The 19,026-nt window shown below is 41.4% G+C and overlaps 1 protein-coding gene across 3 annotated transcripts in view; it reads right to left on the bottom strand.

The window, feature by feature from the left end:
• Positions 1 to 19,026, bottom strand: part of sonb (SON DNA and RNA binding protein b) — a 30,990-nt gene that overhangs the window by 7,437 nt on the left and 4,527 nt on the right. For all 3 annotated transcript variants that reach the window (XM_085151615.1, XM_085151616.1, XM_085151617.1), the window contains exons 5-15: positions 18,545 to 18,726; positions 17,560 to 17,750; positions 14,495 to 14,762; positions 11,956 to 12,149; positions 11,215 to 11,367; positions 9,490 to 9,665; positions 8,865 to 8,999; positions 7,972 to 8,058; positions 6,063 to 6,281; positions 4,047 to 4,157; positions 2,262 to 2,378 (exon numbers count right to left, since the gene is read on the bottom strand). In XM_085151615.1, coding sequence (XP_085007741.1) covers positions 2,262 to 2,378; positions 4,047 to 4,157; positions 6,063 to 6,281; positions 7,972 to 8,058; positions 8,865 to 8,999; positions 9,490 to 9,665; positions 11,215 to 11,367; positions 11,956 to 12,149; positions 14,495 to 14,762; positions 17,560 to 17,750; positions 18,545 to 18,726 — 1,833 coding nt within the window. The remainder of the gene's footprint in view (positions 1 to 2,261; positions 2,379 to 4,046; positions 4,158 to 6,062; positions 6,282 to 7,971; positions 8,059 to 8,864; positions 9,000 to 9,489; positions 9,666 to 11,214; positions 11,368 to 11,955; positions 12,150 to 14,494; positions 14,763 to 17,559; positions 17,751 to 18,544; positions 18,727 to 19,026) is intronic.

Raw genomic sequence — 19,026 nt, 5'->3', positions numbered from 1 at the left:
TGCCATTCATACAGGTAACGAGTGGGGGACAGAAAAGCTTCTTACAGAAGACGTTACAGGTCTGTGAGAGCCAGGGATTTTCCTTGTTTGAGGTGACCAAATACTTATTTTCCACCCTGATTTACGAATAAATTCTTTACAAATCCTACCATGTGAATTCATGGATTTTTTTTTCACATTCTGTCTCTCACAGTTGAAGTGTACCTCTGGTGCAAATTACTGACCTCTGTCATCATTTTAAGTGGGGGAACTTGCACAATCGGTGGCTGACTAAATACTTTTTTGCCCCACTGTATCATCACATTTTCATCTCAAACATTTTCTTTTCATGCTCCTTGTCACAGTCGCAACTGTGTGGTGTCTCTTTAAGACAGCCTGAGGTGATGTTTTGTGATGTCACAAGTATGTGCCGCTGCCCTCTGTAGAGTGAGGGAGAAACATGCTGCACATGAACGCTGACTGAGATGAACCTCATGTCTTTACCTCCCTAACTCAAAGTAACGTCACGGGTTGTATGAACACTGCTCGCTTCATATATGATGAGACAGCAGCCGTTCAGCCGTGTGAGGTTGATGAAGAGTGTTTATTAAAGGACGAGTCTGTGGAATTGCCAGTGTGGTCGTGAGTTTCTGACTGTCCTGCCGAGTGTTTCTGCTGCTCCTCTCAACCACTGAATACAACCCACGTTACAGCATGCAATGAATTACACGTCTAATTTATAGAAATTACAAAAGAAATGCCGATAAAATGAAGGTAACACTTAACTCGAACTGAACGTGAACCAGCGATCGATTAGAGCAGGCAGATATTAGGGGTGCAACAATACACAAAATTCACGGTTCGATATTATTTCGATACAAAAAAATGTTCATGCTTTTTTATTTGTCATTTATTAAAATTATAAATATGTATTTTAACTCAAAAGTACAGTTTTTAAATTTAATGTTGCTGAAACAACAAAGTAATTTAAAAAAATCTATCTGATGGAGAAATCCCTCATCTTTGGAAAAGAGAGTTTATTACAGAGAAATGTCTCTTTCCAAAATAAAAGCTCTACTATACGCTTCTTCTGGGCAATATTCTCAGCAGCATATTAAACATATCAGGTCCCCATAAGGAGAATCATGTGCTAACGGCTGTCTAAATGACTCGGGTAAAGTTTGTAGCATGCGTGCTTGTTGTTTTTGTCTGCTTCCACTTGTCTTTGCACGAGGATGATGTCGGAGTAAATGTGCAGTCATATTCGTTGTGTTCCCACTAGTGCTGTCAGCGTTAATCTGAAATGACGTTAACGCCACAACACGGCAAATCTCCGTTAACGAGCTACCGCGGGACAACGTCAACATGTTAACGAGCTACCGCTGATCGCCCCGTGCGTGGGGCTGGACGGCCAACACGTTAGCGAGCTAACTGCGCTAACACACTAGTTCCCACCAATGTAATTGAGCATTGCTGGCACATCCAACATACTGTTTTACTTTAGTCCATGACACGCTTACCTTCAGGGTCATACGTCACATGAAAACCAAAATAGTTCCAAACGCCAGATCTGAATGAGGGTGGGGGAGGTTCAATTTGCCATGTTGCAACGAGCTTAGCTTCTGTCTGCTAGCTTGCCCTGCGCTCAGTGGATCTGCGTTCGACTACTCCGCCTAGGCTGCACTGTCGAGCGCAGATCCACTGAGCGCTCAACACAGACAGCATCGTCAGAAGGAAAGTTGATCAAATAAATTAAAAATTTTGTATTGTTTGATACATATGCGTACCGAACCGAAAGCACTGTATCGAACGGTTCAATATCGATACGAGTATCGTTGCACCCCTAGTAGATATGTCTTCTTCATGTTTATGCTTTGTGAACGTGTGATTCGATAAGACTCCAAAGGTTTTGATCATGACAGCAGTGACGAGTGCAGCTGCTGTCTTAAAAACACTGTTTGTATTCCAGCTGTGTCAGACAGAAATAAATGACACACTTCTTTGCTGCTGTTGTTGAGAAAAAAGGGTTGAATCTTACATCACTTTCTATTTGCACTCAAGCTTTTGGATGTATATTACAGTACACGTGATGACACGCCTGCACTACTGCACATGTTTTCTTCTATATTCTCTAGAAGACTTCTAACCTCTGCTTTCTAACAGCCTCAGATGTGAAAATACTGAGTATAGTACACTAGAAGTGGTGCAGAGCTTCACTAGGAGACGACTACCAGGGCGTTAAAACTACATTAAGCTTGATTTGTGCGTTGAATGCTGTGTACCTTCTTCAGCCATGCTTGTGGTCCACTGGTCGAGAGCTCCTCAGAGCTGAGGACCTGGGCTCCAGTTGAACCAGTGAAAAGACCGGGAACCGTGTTGGATTGGGCCCAAGCATCTACCTATTGAAAAAGGACACTTCTATAAAATAAGAGCGTTTAAGCATGTCTTTGTGGGCATGCAGATTTGAGTTGGCAGGTTTTCTGACAGATCCACAGGCCTCTGGTTACTCTTTTTGATTTTATAGAAGAAACACTGTCACATAAATCATTAAGACTAATTTCATTCATGAAGCGTCTACAAAACATCTGCTTCTAAACAGATCAACTGCAGCTGTTGCAGTCGGTATCAAAGTGACAGCTACACCTCACACTCACGACAGCCGCACAGATGAGGCTCAATTACCACTTCATTAAAGCCTCATATTTTCCCAAGTTTACACTTTTGTGAACTTGTATAATACGCATAAAATACTATAACACTCAGAATTAGCTGTGACCTTACCAGCTACAACATTATTAAGCATTAATATGTGAGTAATATCTCAGCAGGCCATTTACCATTTTTACCATTTACTAATCAGAAGGCTGGTGCTTCGATCCCCATCTGCTCCAGTCTGCATGTCGAGTATCTTTGGGCGACATACTGACCCCAAGTTGCTCGACTGTGTGACTGTTGGGCAGAAAGCACTTAGGCTACGTTCACTCTGCAGGTCTTGATGCTCAATTCAGTTTTTTTGATCAAATCTGATTTTTTTGTCTGCTCGTTCACACTACAAATAAAATGTGACAGCAAACGCGCTCTAGTGTGAACGCTCAAAGCGGCCGCATGCGCAAAAGAAGACGTCACACACAACGCGCTCTGTTTAGACCCAGAGCAACAGTATTGTTTGACTGATGGCCTTAATGTAAAGACTTCGGACTTCACGTTTCCCAATTTTTGCTTTAAGTTATTTTGTTATTTACATAATAATGTAAAAAACCTAATAATGATCCTTATTGCTGTTTTAGAGGAGCGCTGCTTCAAAGGATAGTTGCAGATTTCTGTCAGAATCTGCAGATTATACAGAACAAATAAAATGTTCACGTTTCTCCAACGTTGTCTTCCCAACAGTTTCACTGACATCTACGCTGGATGGACAGGAAGCGTTCACGATGTCTTCTCCGGCGCTGATAATTGGCGTCTGTCTTGTGTCGGTGACGTAAAACACGGATTTAATGCGACATGACCATCAAACAGCAGCTTTCTAAAACATCAGATATGTATTGGATTCAGGACCACATACGAAAGTGACCCAGATCGGATTTGAAAATATCGGATTTGTGCCGTTCACACTGTCACACCATGATCGGATAGATGGGTCGCAGAGGGTCAAAAAAGTCAGATTTGATGCGCTTTCGCCTGCAGTGTGAACGTAGCCTTAGAGCACATAGAAAAAAGTGCTTGTGCAAATGTGTTTGAATGGGTGACTGAGGCGAGTTGTGTAAGCAGCAAAGCTCTATATAAGAACCATTTACACTGAACATGAAATGCTTTTGTATCTTTTGTCCATTTTCCTGTTTTACAAAATGAGAAAAGCCGTGTTTTCATATTAGAAGCTAAAACCCAGAACAACATATACACGCTGCATCTAAAACTGAGACTGCCATAGTGGTGATACAGTGTGATTATGCTGTTATTAAAGCATCTGCATATTAAGTTTCACACTTGCTAATAATATAAAGTTTTATAAAGTTTTTATGGTGAGCCCGTTAGCTGCTTTAAACATTTATTCTTTTGAGACTTATTACCTGCTCTTGTGCTCGGGTGAGCATGCGGATGGCACTCATATCATAGGGGTTCTCAGCCAATCGCCTCTGAGCTTTGATTCGTTCAGTTACAGCCTGGGTGATGTCTACTTGCTGGAGACAGAAAAACAGAGCGAGGTTAGTCAGACACAGGTTTGAGGGTAAAGAAGAGCTTTTGTCCATTTAGCACCGTCGGCTTGGAACAAACTGCAGAAGGAAAATGACTGAATTTATTTCATTAAGTGCTTTTAAATCTAAACTACAAATCCTTGAGGCCAAGTCCATAACATGCAACTGTTTCAATTAGATTGATTGTCATTTTAACTGATTTATTTATTTTTATTTGAATTTTATTGAATTTTATTTTATTTGTATTCTTTCACTTATTGTTGCATGTGTGTTGTTGCTGCCTGTCTTGGCCGGGTCTCCCTTGAAAAAGAGGTTTTTAATCTCAGTGGGATTTTCCTGGTTAATAAAGGTTAATAAATAAATAAAGGGGGAGAATAAACTAGAGTTGTTTTAAACTCTTACAGTCTGAATAAGTCTGTGATACAAAAATATCTTAAACCAGTCAATTGTTTTGCAGCTAGTTTATCCGTTTACCTGTAATTTGGAGAAAAAAGCAAACTGAACAAAGAAAACGGAGCCTCCTCCAAAACCCTAAATACAAGCATACTGGGTTCACTGGTAATTCTTAACTGGTCAAAGGTTTGGCAGCTGTGTGGTTGAGACTGTGTGTTAGCCCACTGCTGACTGGCTCACACTCCAGGACCCACTTATCTATAAATCTCTGCTCACCTGTTTGTTTATAAACATCTCACAAAAACACTTCGTTCACATCACTGATGATTCCCTCGTTAAAGACTAAAGAGTGTTTTGAAGAAACTGTTTAAATTCCATTTTCACATTTTATATGTCAATAACAACATTACAAATTCAGACACTTCATGTGCAGAATCGTGGCATCCAAATCAATCCACATAATCTAGAGCTTCATTTAATATAAATTTAATATTTAATATTTAATTTAATATAAATCAGACGGTGTGGAAAACACAGCGGTTCAACAATTCAGAGAAGATAAAATCTCGAACCACATAAAAAATTGCACCCTATGTTTCAATTACATACTTCATTGAACTTTTGTAAAGCATTTAAACGTTTCCCACAGATGGGCCGTGTAAAAATAAGAGAGCACCACAGAGCAAGACAAAAGATCCCCAGAGATCCTTCCATCATCCAATCAGGTTTCCAGGTATCAGGAAAATTCATGTCAGATCTGCCTTCACCACAAAATCTGTTTCAACGCTGATATTGTCAAAGTTTTACATTAATTAGCATCTCGTTAAGCCACATTTAAAAACAGCGACCTTTCCAGTCCAATAAAATGAATGTCTCTGTGCCTCAGAGCACGTCTCTGGTGGGATGGGAGTAATCTTGTCCCGTCACTGTAGACAAACACTGTCAAATTACAGTCCAGGCAAATGGCAACAACATACTGTTTGGATTGTTTTGCATTTTATGTTAAACTAAACCTTCTTTGGGGAAACACACGAGGAAGGACACATGAAGGAAGATGCAACAAAGAACAGAAGCAAACTGAGGGTTTAAATATGGGAAGAAGAAAGACAGAAACAAACAGAACCAGAAGGCACCGGGAATAAAGGGATGCCATAATAGGAACAACAAGAGAATATAAACAAACTGGATGATTAAACTAAGGAGAACTAAGAATACAAACACTAAACACTCCAAAAACTCAGCCTAAGAATTTTATCTCCAGCTTCCTTTCAGATAAGTGTAAATCCACCTGTTGGACAGAAGAGACCCAGTTGTGCTTGCTAGCATTAGTACAGGATATCCATATATGATTTTGTCCAACTAAACACTGTAATGTGGCATAACAGAATCACACAATCACGTTTACTCCATGCACTGTTCACCAGCATCGCCCGAATGATTTTAAAAAGGTGAGAGATGTTTACGTCTGTTGTGTAGATGCAGCATCTCATTTCTCACCTGCAGTTGTGGGTCAGGAAAAACTTTGTCACTGTTTGTCACAAATGCTGGCTGTTCAATAACTTCCTGTGAAACTGCCGCCGTTTCCCCTGATGATGATGATGATGAGGAGGGTGTTGCTGACAGAACGTTTGTTTGGGCCTTTGTTGTAACAGCAGCCTTCTCGGTTGTTTTGTCGACTGGCACCCATTCTCCATACGCACCCAGTCCCTCTCCTTCCTGTAACACATTAAATAAGTAACTATGGCTTTATATTAAAAGACTTTTCTTTGATAATTACCTGTTACGCAATTAATCAGTTTAAAAGGAGACGTTTATTCTGTGGAATACAAAGTGCAGCTCAAAGAATAAACTGAAGCTACAATTGTTTTGATGCTTCCTGTTCATATAGATCAGATTTAGATTCGGATCATTTTATTGATTCAGACGATTCACTTGCAGCTTAGCCACAACCTGCTCATGTAATCACAGGCAAAAATAGAAATGTGTCCACCAACGATCATAAAAAGAAGTCAAGTGGTGTCAGAGTTAAGTGATCTAATAGCCAAGGGAATAAAAGATTTGAAGTATCTGTTTGTGTTTCACTGGGTACGAGGTAACGGTGACCTGAGAGGAACTTCCTGAACTCAAATGACGAAACATGGTCAGGACAGCTGATTCTTTCTGGGGGGTACTGGGAGGTGTCCTGCTCCTGTAGATCAGTCAGGATGCAGACTGACATCTCTAATGCACCACCAGCCAGAGGCTGAGACGTCTGCCACCTCACACCTTTCTTCTCATACAGCATTACCCCATTTTTCTTTTTGTGGTTCTTAAATTTGTAAATGTCTGCATGTGATCGTCCTGAGATGAAGAAACAAACAGAATATTGTTGAGATATCGATGGTGTGAAAAGTGCCTCGACCATGGCCCCAGAAAAATATTAAATATCCAATAAAAAGCCCAAAAAAATCTCCTGAGATGGAAACCAATTCCTAATAATAATGGTACAAAAATGTAGGAAATGTAAAAGTTAATATAATAGGTTTCCACCAGGACCACAAAGTAAGATCCACAAAGATGTTCATTCAACAACAAAAAGAACAAAATTAAGGAAGAACACCCTCGTAGTCATGGTTACTGCGCAATTGGTAGAGCAATTTTCCACTTTGAGTGCATTTTAAATGGGCTTTGGCACAGAGGAGACAGCAGCATTGTTGGATCATGTTCACATAAAGCTCCTTATCTACACAATAGAGTGTTAACCTGCATTTGTGAGCGGCACAGATGTGTTCACAGGTAATGATTTCTGAAAGTGTTGCTGTGACCATGCAATGACCATGATAGAATCATGCCTGTTTCATTGAAGTGCTGTGTCATGTCACAAAGATCACGGGCATCCACTTCTGATTTTCAGCTTTGTTCCTCGTGCAGAGAGATTTCTCCACATTTTCAGAATCTTTTGATGACTTTATGTATTGTAGATACATATACATACTGATATAGTCGAAGTTTTCACAATCTTATGTTGATGAACATTATTCTGGAATCGTTCCACAATTTTTAGAAGCAGGGGGGGGGGGGGGGGGGGGGGGTTCGTGCTTTTAGCTCAGCCCCTCAAACCCTGAAAACCTCGTAAAGAAATAATGAATAAATAAAATTTAAGAAGAAAATTCAAGGCTAGAGCCCGTTACTGACAGCTATGTTGTTTATGCAACAAGACGATGACTTGAAAGCAGCAAAATTTTGCAAAATCAAAATATTATGGTTTTGAAATGGCCACGCCCCCTGCTGACCTAAAGAGAGGAAGATGTTTGACTCAGACATCCTGGTTAAGTGGAACAGAAATGTAGCACTGAAATGCAAACAGGAAGTGATTCTATTCAGTCTAATAAAAACGAGTTGTAGTCAAACTGAATCAGCTTCGTACCTTCTTACGATGCTGTGTTCCTGAGGACACGGGGAACTCCTTGGCCATGCCTGCATCACTACGGACTGCTGGACGAACTGTTGAGTTCTGATTGGACAAAAATTTTTCAAAAATGTTACTTATTACATAACTGCGACTATATCCAGCAGAAAAACCTATGAAGGACCAGGTGAGCCTATTCTCTCTGCAGCTTCTCTCCTCCTGCCCACAGTGAATGTGTCAGGCCATCAAAAATAAACCCAAAATGAGCCGAGCTAAAGTCAAACGACAGCAAGTCTCATTCCCCTGCTCTTCTGAAACTCCCGCTGTCACCATATCATTCCCTATCTGGGATTTTGAACTAACAGTTATATCATTTACATCAGCTCAAGAACAGAAAAACCACTCAAAACATCTGCCCAGTTTTGGGGTAGCTTTCTTCAGAAAGATGAAACTAAGATAATCAGTTCACAGCAGAACCACAGGAAGAAAACAGTGAGACAAAGACACCTGCATGTGATGACAGGGTCGTATGTATCGGGACATACTGTCGGCTCAGATTCAGTTAAATGAACCGTACAGACAGATGATAACCTTCAGCATGAGCCACTCATGTGAACTTGGCCTGATGAGAAAATCATTTAATGCCTGTAAAGAATTCCTAAAACATCCAAATAAACCTCTGAAATGAAAGGATTGTGTAACAAAATGATGGTAAATCCTAAAAGTTTCACGTAATATTTCAGCTGAATCACTTAAGTTAAGTTAAGTCTGCATCTAATTGGTATTTCAGCTCCTGCATTTCGAATGTGTTGTGGGAGTACAAAGACGAAGCTATAAAAACTGCGTGTTTGTCCAAATATTTCTGGGTCTAACTGCATTTAAAACAGACACAGCGCACGTGTGCATGTTACATTAACACTGAAGGTGATTGCTTTTGGTTCTCGTAGAGCTGCTCCTCCAAAAGGTTTCTCGTCATCCTCTTCATCTGAAACATGAGGCACTGCCACCGGCAGCTCTTCTGTACTGTCTGCAATCATCTTGCATTTCTGCAAACACACACACACACATATATAAAGAGTAAGCTGTGTAACTACGACGCATCGCTTGTTTTTCCACACTGCAGGCTGCAGATCTCCATGGCCGTTACAGAACACTGCAGAACTGTACTTTAGAACTGCTATGAGCTCTGAGTGGGATCCTGTATGTAAGCACACAGAGACCTTTTCCACCTATAAAGGCAGAGCAGCAGTGCTTTAACAAAATGTGATGCACGTGTCCTTTAATGCAAGCCTCACTCTATATGAAATTAACCAAATCTGGAAAAATAAATCCCACCTGACCCTCTTTGAATCAGCTCATATTTTATACAACTGTTGGATGTATGTAAATCCATGCTCTAAATCCAAAATCTCATTTGTGTTTATCAGGCTCATCGTTGCTATGCGAGCATGCACAAGGGCCTGGATATGATGGCCTGTCCTTTGCACTAACTTTAGTTGTTTTGACACTTTGACACATAGAAAACATGAAACTTACGTCAGTAAATTCTTTAATGCTAATGCTGTTCGCTTGCTTTGCTACTTTCCTTTTCACCTCCTCCAAATTAGCCATGTTGGGTTGGGCAGGGGCAGCAGGGGGCTTCTGCATGATGGAAGGCAGTGGAACCAGTGACGACAACGTGCCAATGTTAGTCAAGGCTGCTGTCACGGTGGCTACAAGTGAGAGGAGACACAGCACAACACACAAATCGGTGAATAACAAGCACAACAGCACAACAGCTGACTCAAATAAATCGAACATTTCAGCTTCAGTCATGTAATTCTGCTTATAGTACTTTTTTTTATTGACTCAACACACTCGACACTTCACTTGACCTTCATGCTTATTTTGCTCCAGAAAACTAATCAGCAGTAGAACAACTCAAACACAAGAAAAGACTTTAATTTAAGGCGATATTTTAAAAGTTTCCAACCGACAATCGTCAGTCCAATAAATGACATATTCACTGATATATTCACACAGGTGACTTTTTGATGTGCAGAGCAACGTAATCATGCACGTTTAGAATTTATAAGATTTGTTTGAATATTTTACCTTCTTTTCTTGTTTGTTTCAGTATTAATATTGCTACTTTTTGGATTATTCATTTATTTATTCATTTATTTATCTGAGATGAGCCAAAGCACACAAAAAACTTAACATTACATCAGAATTTATTTTTTAATGTTCGCAGGAAGAGACATTTGGATTTTTAACTTATTTATTGTTTAATTTTGTATTTGTTGTTTGGTCGAGTGTGTGATAAGATAAACACAGTTATAGTGGAAAAAACAGCGCTATTGTGTTTTCCGTTGACTGCTTCTCTTAGTTTCAACCAACATTATTACCAAACCAACTCATGGGCAAATAAATAAATCGCTATTTTAAAAAACGATTGGTGAAAGGCTCAGCCTATAGTCACTATATTCATCCAATTGCCCAACCTTATCAGAGATGCAGCTTACTGCTGAAGAAAGGAGTCAACTGGATGTCTGCATTTATACATTTTGATAAATTACAACTTCAGATTCAAACTAAGTTAAACAGTCTTAAACAATTTCAACAGAAAATGACAATAAAACCTCGTCTCAAGGACCAAATCTGTATCTGGAGCAGTGGTAACCAGGGATGGGTAACGGTATCACCGGTCCTGACATAAACGGTAGTAACCAGACCGAAAAGCAGCGCACATTTCTGTGGCTTTTTTGTTTTTGAGATGTCACACACTTTGGATTCTAGCCAATCATTTTACCTTTCCAAGGATAGTAGGCGGGCCCAGGTACGCACGTTCTTTTAGAGCAGATGATGATGCAGCAGCAGCCGTTCTTCTCTGCGTGAGTAGCTTAATGTTGTTCGTGTGTAATTTACGTTGAGTAGGCTAACCACGTTATTACATTAATGCATGTAAGGTGAACTAGCAAACACCGTAGTAGTTACATGCAGCTGTCTTCTTGTTTGATAGAGTGATACCATATATGCCCCATAGCTGCAGAAAAGGCTAACATTGTTATCTTTTTACAAAAAAACAGCTGAACATGAGAGGTTTTTGGACAAGTTTGTGTTCTCCATTCTTTAAGCACCGGTTTGAGCACCGTTTAAGCACCGGCACCATTTCAAAAGTACCGGTTTGGCACCGGTATGGGATCAAACCTAAACGATACCCATCCTTAGTGATAACAGGAGGAAAAAATCATGCAGGAAAGAGGAAAGTCAAATTCCTACCAGCAGTCATACTGGCCATCGCAGCATTCATAGCCATTGTTGGCAGAGCCAGGGGAAGCACTGAGGACCTCAGGCTAGCAGGGATGGGCATACCAGCTTTGGCACACATGGCAGCAGCATTAGCCTTAGCAATTTCCAACAACTGCTCCTTATCTGAGAAACAAAAAATAAATTTTATTTTTTAGACATAATACATAATATGAAGTTTCTGACAGCTACATACAGTTTTATTTTCCTTTTTTTAATAGAAATATGAGCATATGATTTTAGCGGTAAAGAAGAAGCAACATATAACCATCATCTTTCAGTGGACTCACAGACTCAAAGTGCTTTATACTACTTGCCTATTTCATCATTCAGACGAGCACGTAAGTGTTTTCAATCCAACATTCATACTAACTTGGAGTTCACAGCCAGCCCATAATATACAGGATCCCACATATATTTACTGGTACTGACTCATGATAGAGTACAACATTGTTGTTCTCACAGTATTTAAACTTGAGCTTTATCACAGGGGAAAAAGCATCAAGTTGACAAGGACAGGTGAGCAACTAAAAAATGAAGCAAACACTTCATGCAGGAGGTTTTTTCTAGTAAAAACTGGCACTTAGTAAAAATCAGGCGCTAATTATTTTACAGTTACTTTATGACAGCAGCGCCATCTTTGTTATATACAATAGCACCAAAATACAAGTAACAAAAGGGAAAAATGGCACGAGTGACTTCATAATATCTGACCCAGTTCGCTGATGCGGTGAGGGCTGCTGCTCAAGCTGCCGTGTTTCCGTGAGGGCGACCTGTTCTTGCGTAGGATTAGCACAGGCGAATGGCTCGGCTCACGCTTCCAGCGGTCTCTCTGGCTGTATGCAACCCTCCGCCGACTTTGTGACGCTGACCGCGAGCGTGACCGCCGTGGCCTGCGGCCCCTTGACCTACAAAGCAACATGCAGTCTCATTTAGCTTTCAAAAAAACAGGTGAAACTTTACAATGTAATAAAAGTCCTGAAGCGTTCACAAACTTTCAAGAACCCCTGTGTACAACTGTGAGAAACATTTTGGGCAGCCTCCTCTATGATTCTGTTTCATGGACTGAAAAACAAATGTGATGAAGACAATGTGGTGATTGCAAACTGGCCAGGAAGCACTAGTCTCATCAACACTCCTGCCAACACACAATCAGCCAAACTGCATTTGCAACTGTGGGGAAGCAAGTTGTCACCTCTAACTGAGGCCGTGGTCCTGTGGAACAGGATGACTTTGACGCCATCGTGCACGCACAGGTGTCTGCTTTGCATGCACCGCTACAGTTTCAGGGTCCTGCAGGTACCTCCCTGCTCTCTTGACTGTCGGGAGGCAGAGCCCAAAGGAGGATGGGCTAATGTGATTGGCCACTTTGATGGACACTTCAGGTTACTGTGTTAAACTGAGTCACACTGCGCCAGTGACAGAAAAGCTCTTCTAAAGCGCATTTGTTTACAATCTGAAAGATAAAGTTTAGTGAATATCAACAGCTATTGTTTACTGAGTAGTGGAAACACACACAAGTGTCACTGGATTACTTTAATGCTGAAGAAATATTTGAAACCAGAGGATTCTGCACTGCTGTCCCATTAATCTGTGATTCATAATGAGAAGGACGCATCATTCCTCAAGTCAACTGAGTAAACTTAATTTTATAACATGTTTTGTGTTTTTGCCAGTGGGTGGCTTCACTCAGTGAAACAGCTTCACACATCTGGCTCAGAGCTCCACTCACTGTGGGTTCAGGCTCCACTGTCACAGGTTCTCTGAAAAGACTGTGGGGTGGACAGGAGAGCAGGACGTGACAAGTTGTCCAAGGCTACGTTCACACTGCAGGCGAAAGTGCATCAAATCCGACTTTTCTGACCCTCTGCGACCCATATCCATCATGGTGTGACAGTGTGAACGGCACAAATCCGATCTGGGTCACTTTCGTATGTGGTGCTGAATCCGATACATATCTGATGTTTCAGAAAGCTGCTGTTTGATGGTCAAGTCGCATTAAATCCGTCTTTTACGTCACCGACACAAGACAAACGCCGATTATCAGCGCCGGAGAAGACATCGCGAACGCTTCCTGTCCATCCAGTGAAACTGCTGAGAAGACAACGCTGGAGAAACGTGAACATTTTATTTGTTCTGTATAATCTGCAGATTCTGACAGAAATCTGCAACTATCCTTTGAAGCAGCGCTCCTCTAAAACAGCAATAAGGATCATTATTAGGTTATTTACATTATTATGTAAATAACAAAATAACTTAAAGCAAAAATTGGGAAACGTGAAGTCCGAAGTCTTTATATTAAGGACATCAGTCAAACAATACTGTTGCTCTGGGTCTAAACAGAGCGTGTTGTGTGTGACGTCTTCTTTTGTGCATGCGGCCGCTTTGAGCGTCACACTAGAGCACGTTTGCTGTCGCATTTTATTTGTAGTGTGAACGAGCAGACAAAAAAATCAGATTTGATCAAAAAATCTGAATTGATCATCAAGACCTGCAGAGTAAACGTAGCCTAAGTGCTTTCTACCCAACGTAGCCTCAGGTAAGCAGCTAATTTGTCTGACAAGCAGTTCAGGTTGTTCCAAAACGTTGATTCTGTTGATCTGGATGTTCTGCAGGTTTCCCAGCCTTAAGATACACATACAGTTTATAAGATATCAACAGTACGACTGAAACTAGCACCAATGGTGAACTATGGGATATGGGGTCAGTTCTTGAACTCAATGCTAGTTTTTTAAACGTGTTAAAGATGCCTGGAAACAGAAGAGTTCAAAGAAACGATTAAAAGCCCAAAATTACTGTGATGGGTCTATATAAACGTTACATAGTGCTTTTCTGTTCACTCAAACCACCAGACATACATTCATGCAGCACTATTTTATGCCTTATCTACACACAAATACACACACTCAATTTCACAAACTTTAGCACTAAAAGCTTTGTCCTCTTTCACTGAGTGAAATTAATGCTTTACTTTACCAAACAACAGTATTTTTTTCAATGTTTAAATTCTTTGTGCAAGAGCAGTGATAAATTATAAGCAATGGATGAATACTACTGCTAACAATTAAACACAATCTAGCAGTATGCAGACTGGAGGCAGATGTACTGATGAGAGGTGAATAAATAAAGGGAGGGGGGGTCCATGGGGCTATTTGGTGTATGGACGTCATATCTAGAATCATGCTTCTGAACTTCAGATAAATTATCTGCAGGTAAGTAAGCCAGCGTAAACACACTCCACCCCCTGACCTACCTGGAGCGTGATCTCTTCCTAAGTGCAGGGCTCGTGGATCTCGATTCTCTCTTGTAGCCTCGACGTGGTGACTTGGACTTTTTCTGCTTCTTTGATGACTTCTCCTCTTTTTTCTTCTGTGGGGATTTTTTTCTTTTCTTTCCAGCAGATTTCACATTTGCAGGAAACGACTTTTCTGATGCTTTGCACTGAAGGAAGCCAGGCTCAGTGGTCAGCTGATGTTTAGCAGATATGGACTGGCTTGGCGTGGACGTGGATGCACTAGAAGCTGAAGTTTTTAGAAAATCACATGACAAAGACCACAGCTTGAAAAAAACCCAAATACATCTAAATTAAAAGCCACACCTATTAATAACACAAAGCACTGATTGGACATTAAAAGTATTTATTTTAGTTTTATTCTAGTATTTTAAAATGTAACCCACAAAGATTTAAACTGATGGTGGACTGTCTGTAAGACTAGAGAGGAAATGACGTTTGTCAAGTTATCTCTATTATCACATCAACCAGATTTATAGTGTGTATGTGTGGCGAGTTGAGGCCGATGGCTCGGCTGCAGGGGAGGAGTGAAGCAGCAGGTTCAAGGTGTGGTATCAGGGAAGGCTGGTCTTCGCAGTTGGCGAGCATCATCTAATCAAGCCTTCCCTATTTCAGTAGCGCCTGGGGCGAGAGAGGGGGGATATCTGATCAGATGTGCTGAAGGTGGAGGAGCTGGCAGCGGAAATCGCAGAGAAAAGAGAGCAGAGCACTGTAAAGTGCAAAACATGAAATAAAAGTGCACAAGAATCTGGGTGGTGCCGAAACGCAGGACACCAGCATGTCATAGCCCCAACCCCCGCAGCTGGTGGAGGCACTGCTGGTGGCAATACACCGGGAGAAGGTGGCGGTAGGGCTGGGCATGTCAAACCGTTCACGGTAACACCGGAATAATGTTGGGCAACGATAAGAAAATGAAATATGGCGATAGAATATGGGTAAAACGCGCATGCGCAGTGCCTTTGTTTTCATACGCACATGGCAGTGACGCAGAACGAGAAGAGCGAAAGCGGATCGTTGAATGAAACAGATGAACCTGAACTGGTTTGTAAAAATGCTGCAGCTTCACTGGTGTGGAACTGGTTTAGCTTTCGTCCGTCAGATACACAACAAAGCACAGTTTTTGTTAGCGCATGCTAGCGGGCCGTCGTTATTACCGTGTTGTTTGGAAAATACGACACTTAAAATCAATCCTTTGATTTTTCTGAAAGTCGACAGAGCCCCTTATAATCCCGTGTGCCTTATGTATGAACTCTGGTTGTGTTTACTGACCTCGAAACGATTTTATGTACACGGCGCTCGAAAATCTGTCAAATGTTTCAGTACGACTTTGCTAAGCTACGAAGCCGCACCGCTTGATGGATTGTCGGAGCATTACGGCTATCGTAGGCGGAGCCTCGCGGAGTGATACGTACTGTGCTTCAACATAATATTACCGTATTGTGTGTGTATAACCTCTTTTTAAGTTTTGTGGATATTATACATGGTTATGCTGAGGATATGTCGGCCAGTTTCCACTGGAAATGCCTTCTGGTTAAACTGTCAGCGAGGAATTTGCATTTGCACTGTTACATTTTTATATAACTTTAATGCACATAAAAAACAGCTGCTTGTTTAAGTGAAAATACATTGATGGGTTTTTTTCACTAATAAAGTTGTGGAGTTGTGAAGTATTTTGTCTAGTGTCAATTATATTGTCAGTTATATTGTTATCGCAAATTTTCAAATGTATATCGTGATAAATAGTTTTGGCCATCTCGCCCTGCCCTAGGTGGCAGTGCATCAGAAGCAGCTGAAGGAGCTGCAGGCACAGATCGAGCGGCAAACGGGGGTCTTGGAAAACCTTGTGGCTCCTCGCCAGCACTGCCACATTGGAAAGCTTGGAGGACGACCTCCAAGCTTTCTTGGAGGTGTTCCAGGTGATGGCCGGCAGAGGAGTCGGCTCCCCGGCTGCTCCCGTTGCTCTTAGGGAAAGCCCAAGTGGTAGCGCTGAGTCTTCCCACAAGGCATCCTGGACCAGCTAGGGCTCTCCTCCGAGGACCATCTGCATCACTTTCCAGGAGGGTCGGATAAGGCCGGAGGTCCACGTATGTCAGGCGGGATGGCGAAGTGGGTCTGTTGCCACCAGCCGCCGAGCGTTGAGGCTGCGGTGAGGCTGACTTAGGACAGCTGTGTGCAGCAGCGGCTAACTGACTGTTCCCAGCAGTGCGAACAAGGGTCCAGGTGCTGTTTTATGCAACACGATTTCCCACACAAATCTGATCAGAGCTCGTTCTTACATTTTCTACTCGAGTCCTTAAAGCCCTTTATACAACATGCCTCATTCAGCCATCCGCACGAGCACTAAGTGCCTCCTATTACACACACTCCGATAAACTCATCAGAGAAAATGTTGGGTTCAGCGTCTTGGCCCCGAGTGATTGAACCACCAACCTTTCAATTAAGTGGAAACTGGCCGACATATCCTCAGCATAACCATGTATAATATCCACAAAACTTAAAAAGAGGTCATACACACACAATACGGTAATATTATGTTGAAGCACAGTACGTATCACTCCGCGAGGCTCCGCCTACGATAGCCGTAATGCTCCAACAATCCATCGCGAGGTGCGGCTTCGTAGCTCAGCAAAGTCGTACTAAAACGCCTGTTAGCATGCTAGCTACCAAAAATAGTGCTTTGTTGTGTATCTGACGGACGAAAGCCAAACCAGTTCCACCACTGAAGCTGCAGCATTTTTACAAACCAGTTCAGGTTCATCGTTTCATTCAACGATCCACTTTCGCTCTTCTATTAAACGACCCTGCTGTTACAGCAGCAGTACTCCTCTACGTCTTCCTGGACACACGGTGTTTATACTGTTTGAACAGTGGTTTCCTCTAACTTGAAATTTAAGAATTTAATATTCTGAGATCCTGGATATCTGATTCCCATGAACTATGAGCCACAATCATCAAACACATCCAGGATCTGCTCAGTCATGGAAACCAATGCCATAAAACCAACGCCCATTCCACACAGATCTTACCTAGTTTTTCTGTTTCCTCTCTTTCGCTGTGGTTAGAGGTCTGCCGCTTTATTCCTCTTGATTCAGTCAACTCTTCTGCTTGTATGTTACTGTCAGTGTTGCTGAGGTTGCCCTGAGGTGGCTTGGGCCAGTTTGGAGGCCATTGGTGGGAATGAAAGGATTCATCTTCTACATCTTTCTTCTCTGACGAGCTACAAGTAAAAATAGAAATCACATAATTGCAGGATGAAGTGGTATCACAGTGAAACATATTTATCAACAGTGCTGTCATCAAGCACAGAGTGTTTCATACAGTTAGTTGCAAAATCTTCCTCCATTTTTTAGACATGTTGCTACCACCAAAGTCAAAATGAGCCAAATAAAAACCGAATAAAAACTTTTAAAAATAAAAACAGAATTGTCTTAGTTTAAACATTCAATATGTTTTCTGTTTTCAAGTATGAATAAAATGTGTTTATGAGATTTGCAAATCAACACATTCTGTTTGTATCTATATTTTACACAGCAGCTCAACTTTTACATTTAATCTAAAAGCCACAACTGAAACACGACCTGATTAAAAGCCTAGTCATAGACTCAACATTTATTATGGAAAAATAAATGTTGCCATTATTTTGCAAACATTTATTTTACATAAACTGGGAGATATTGTGTCTCTTTAACTTTTAAATAGGCAGGTGGAGTCGGTCAACCATTCATCGGAGGACAGCTGAACATAAGAAAGTTGGTAGTAGTTCCTAGATTTTCCAGTTAGCGTGTCAAAGTATTGTTGGTGAAGTTCATAAATCCCCAAATCATGAATGTGGAACGTCAGGTAAAGTCTACTTGTGGTAGAATAAATACTAAATAAATGCGGCACATTTACTGTTGGCAGCCCTCTTGGCAAATTAGCATCATCAGCCCACAGATTTGAAGGGAAACAGTTTGTATAACAAAATAAACAGAGGAAGAGTCATTAACACCTCGTTCAAAGTTTGCTTCCTACCTGGAGCGCGTCCTGTGGCCTCGTGATGGGGAGCAAGTCCTAGACCTCTGACGGTAGTGTCGAGTCCTCGAGTCGGAGTTCTTCACTGAGCAGGAATGTGACTGGGAGTAGGAATGTGAAGGTGAATGGCATCCCTGCCTGTCACGTCTTTCCTCATCTTCTATTCCTTTATTTGAGTTTTCCTGTCAGAGAGCAATAAAAAATAAACTTATTTTCATTATTCTGTCATGAGTGGCATTTTATACATAATTAGCTGAAGTTAGCATGGACTGGTAATTATATAGCACATTCAACTAACAACTATTTGACCGCACAAAGTGCTTTCTTATAACAAGCTTCATTAAACACACACACACACTTTCACACAATCACACGGGGCCACTCAGGTTTCACTGTGATATGCATATCCTGGTTTTTCCGCCTGAGCCAAAGCTGCCCCAGTTACATCAATATGTCATTTATTTGACCCATCTCCCCTCCAA

Source organism: Neolamprologus multifasciatus, chromosome 23 (genome assembly GCF_963576455.1).
Source record: "Neolamprologus multifasciatus chromosome 23, fNeoMul1.2, whole genome shotgun sequence".
NCBI classification, from domain to species: domain Eukaryota; kingdom Metazoa; phylum Chordata; class Actinopteri; order Cichliformes; family Cichlidae; genus Neolamprologus; species Neolamprologus multifasciatus.
The sequence above is the reverse complement of the archived record's forward strand: the minus strand, read 5'-3'. Positions and strand labels throughout refer to the sequence as shown.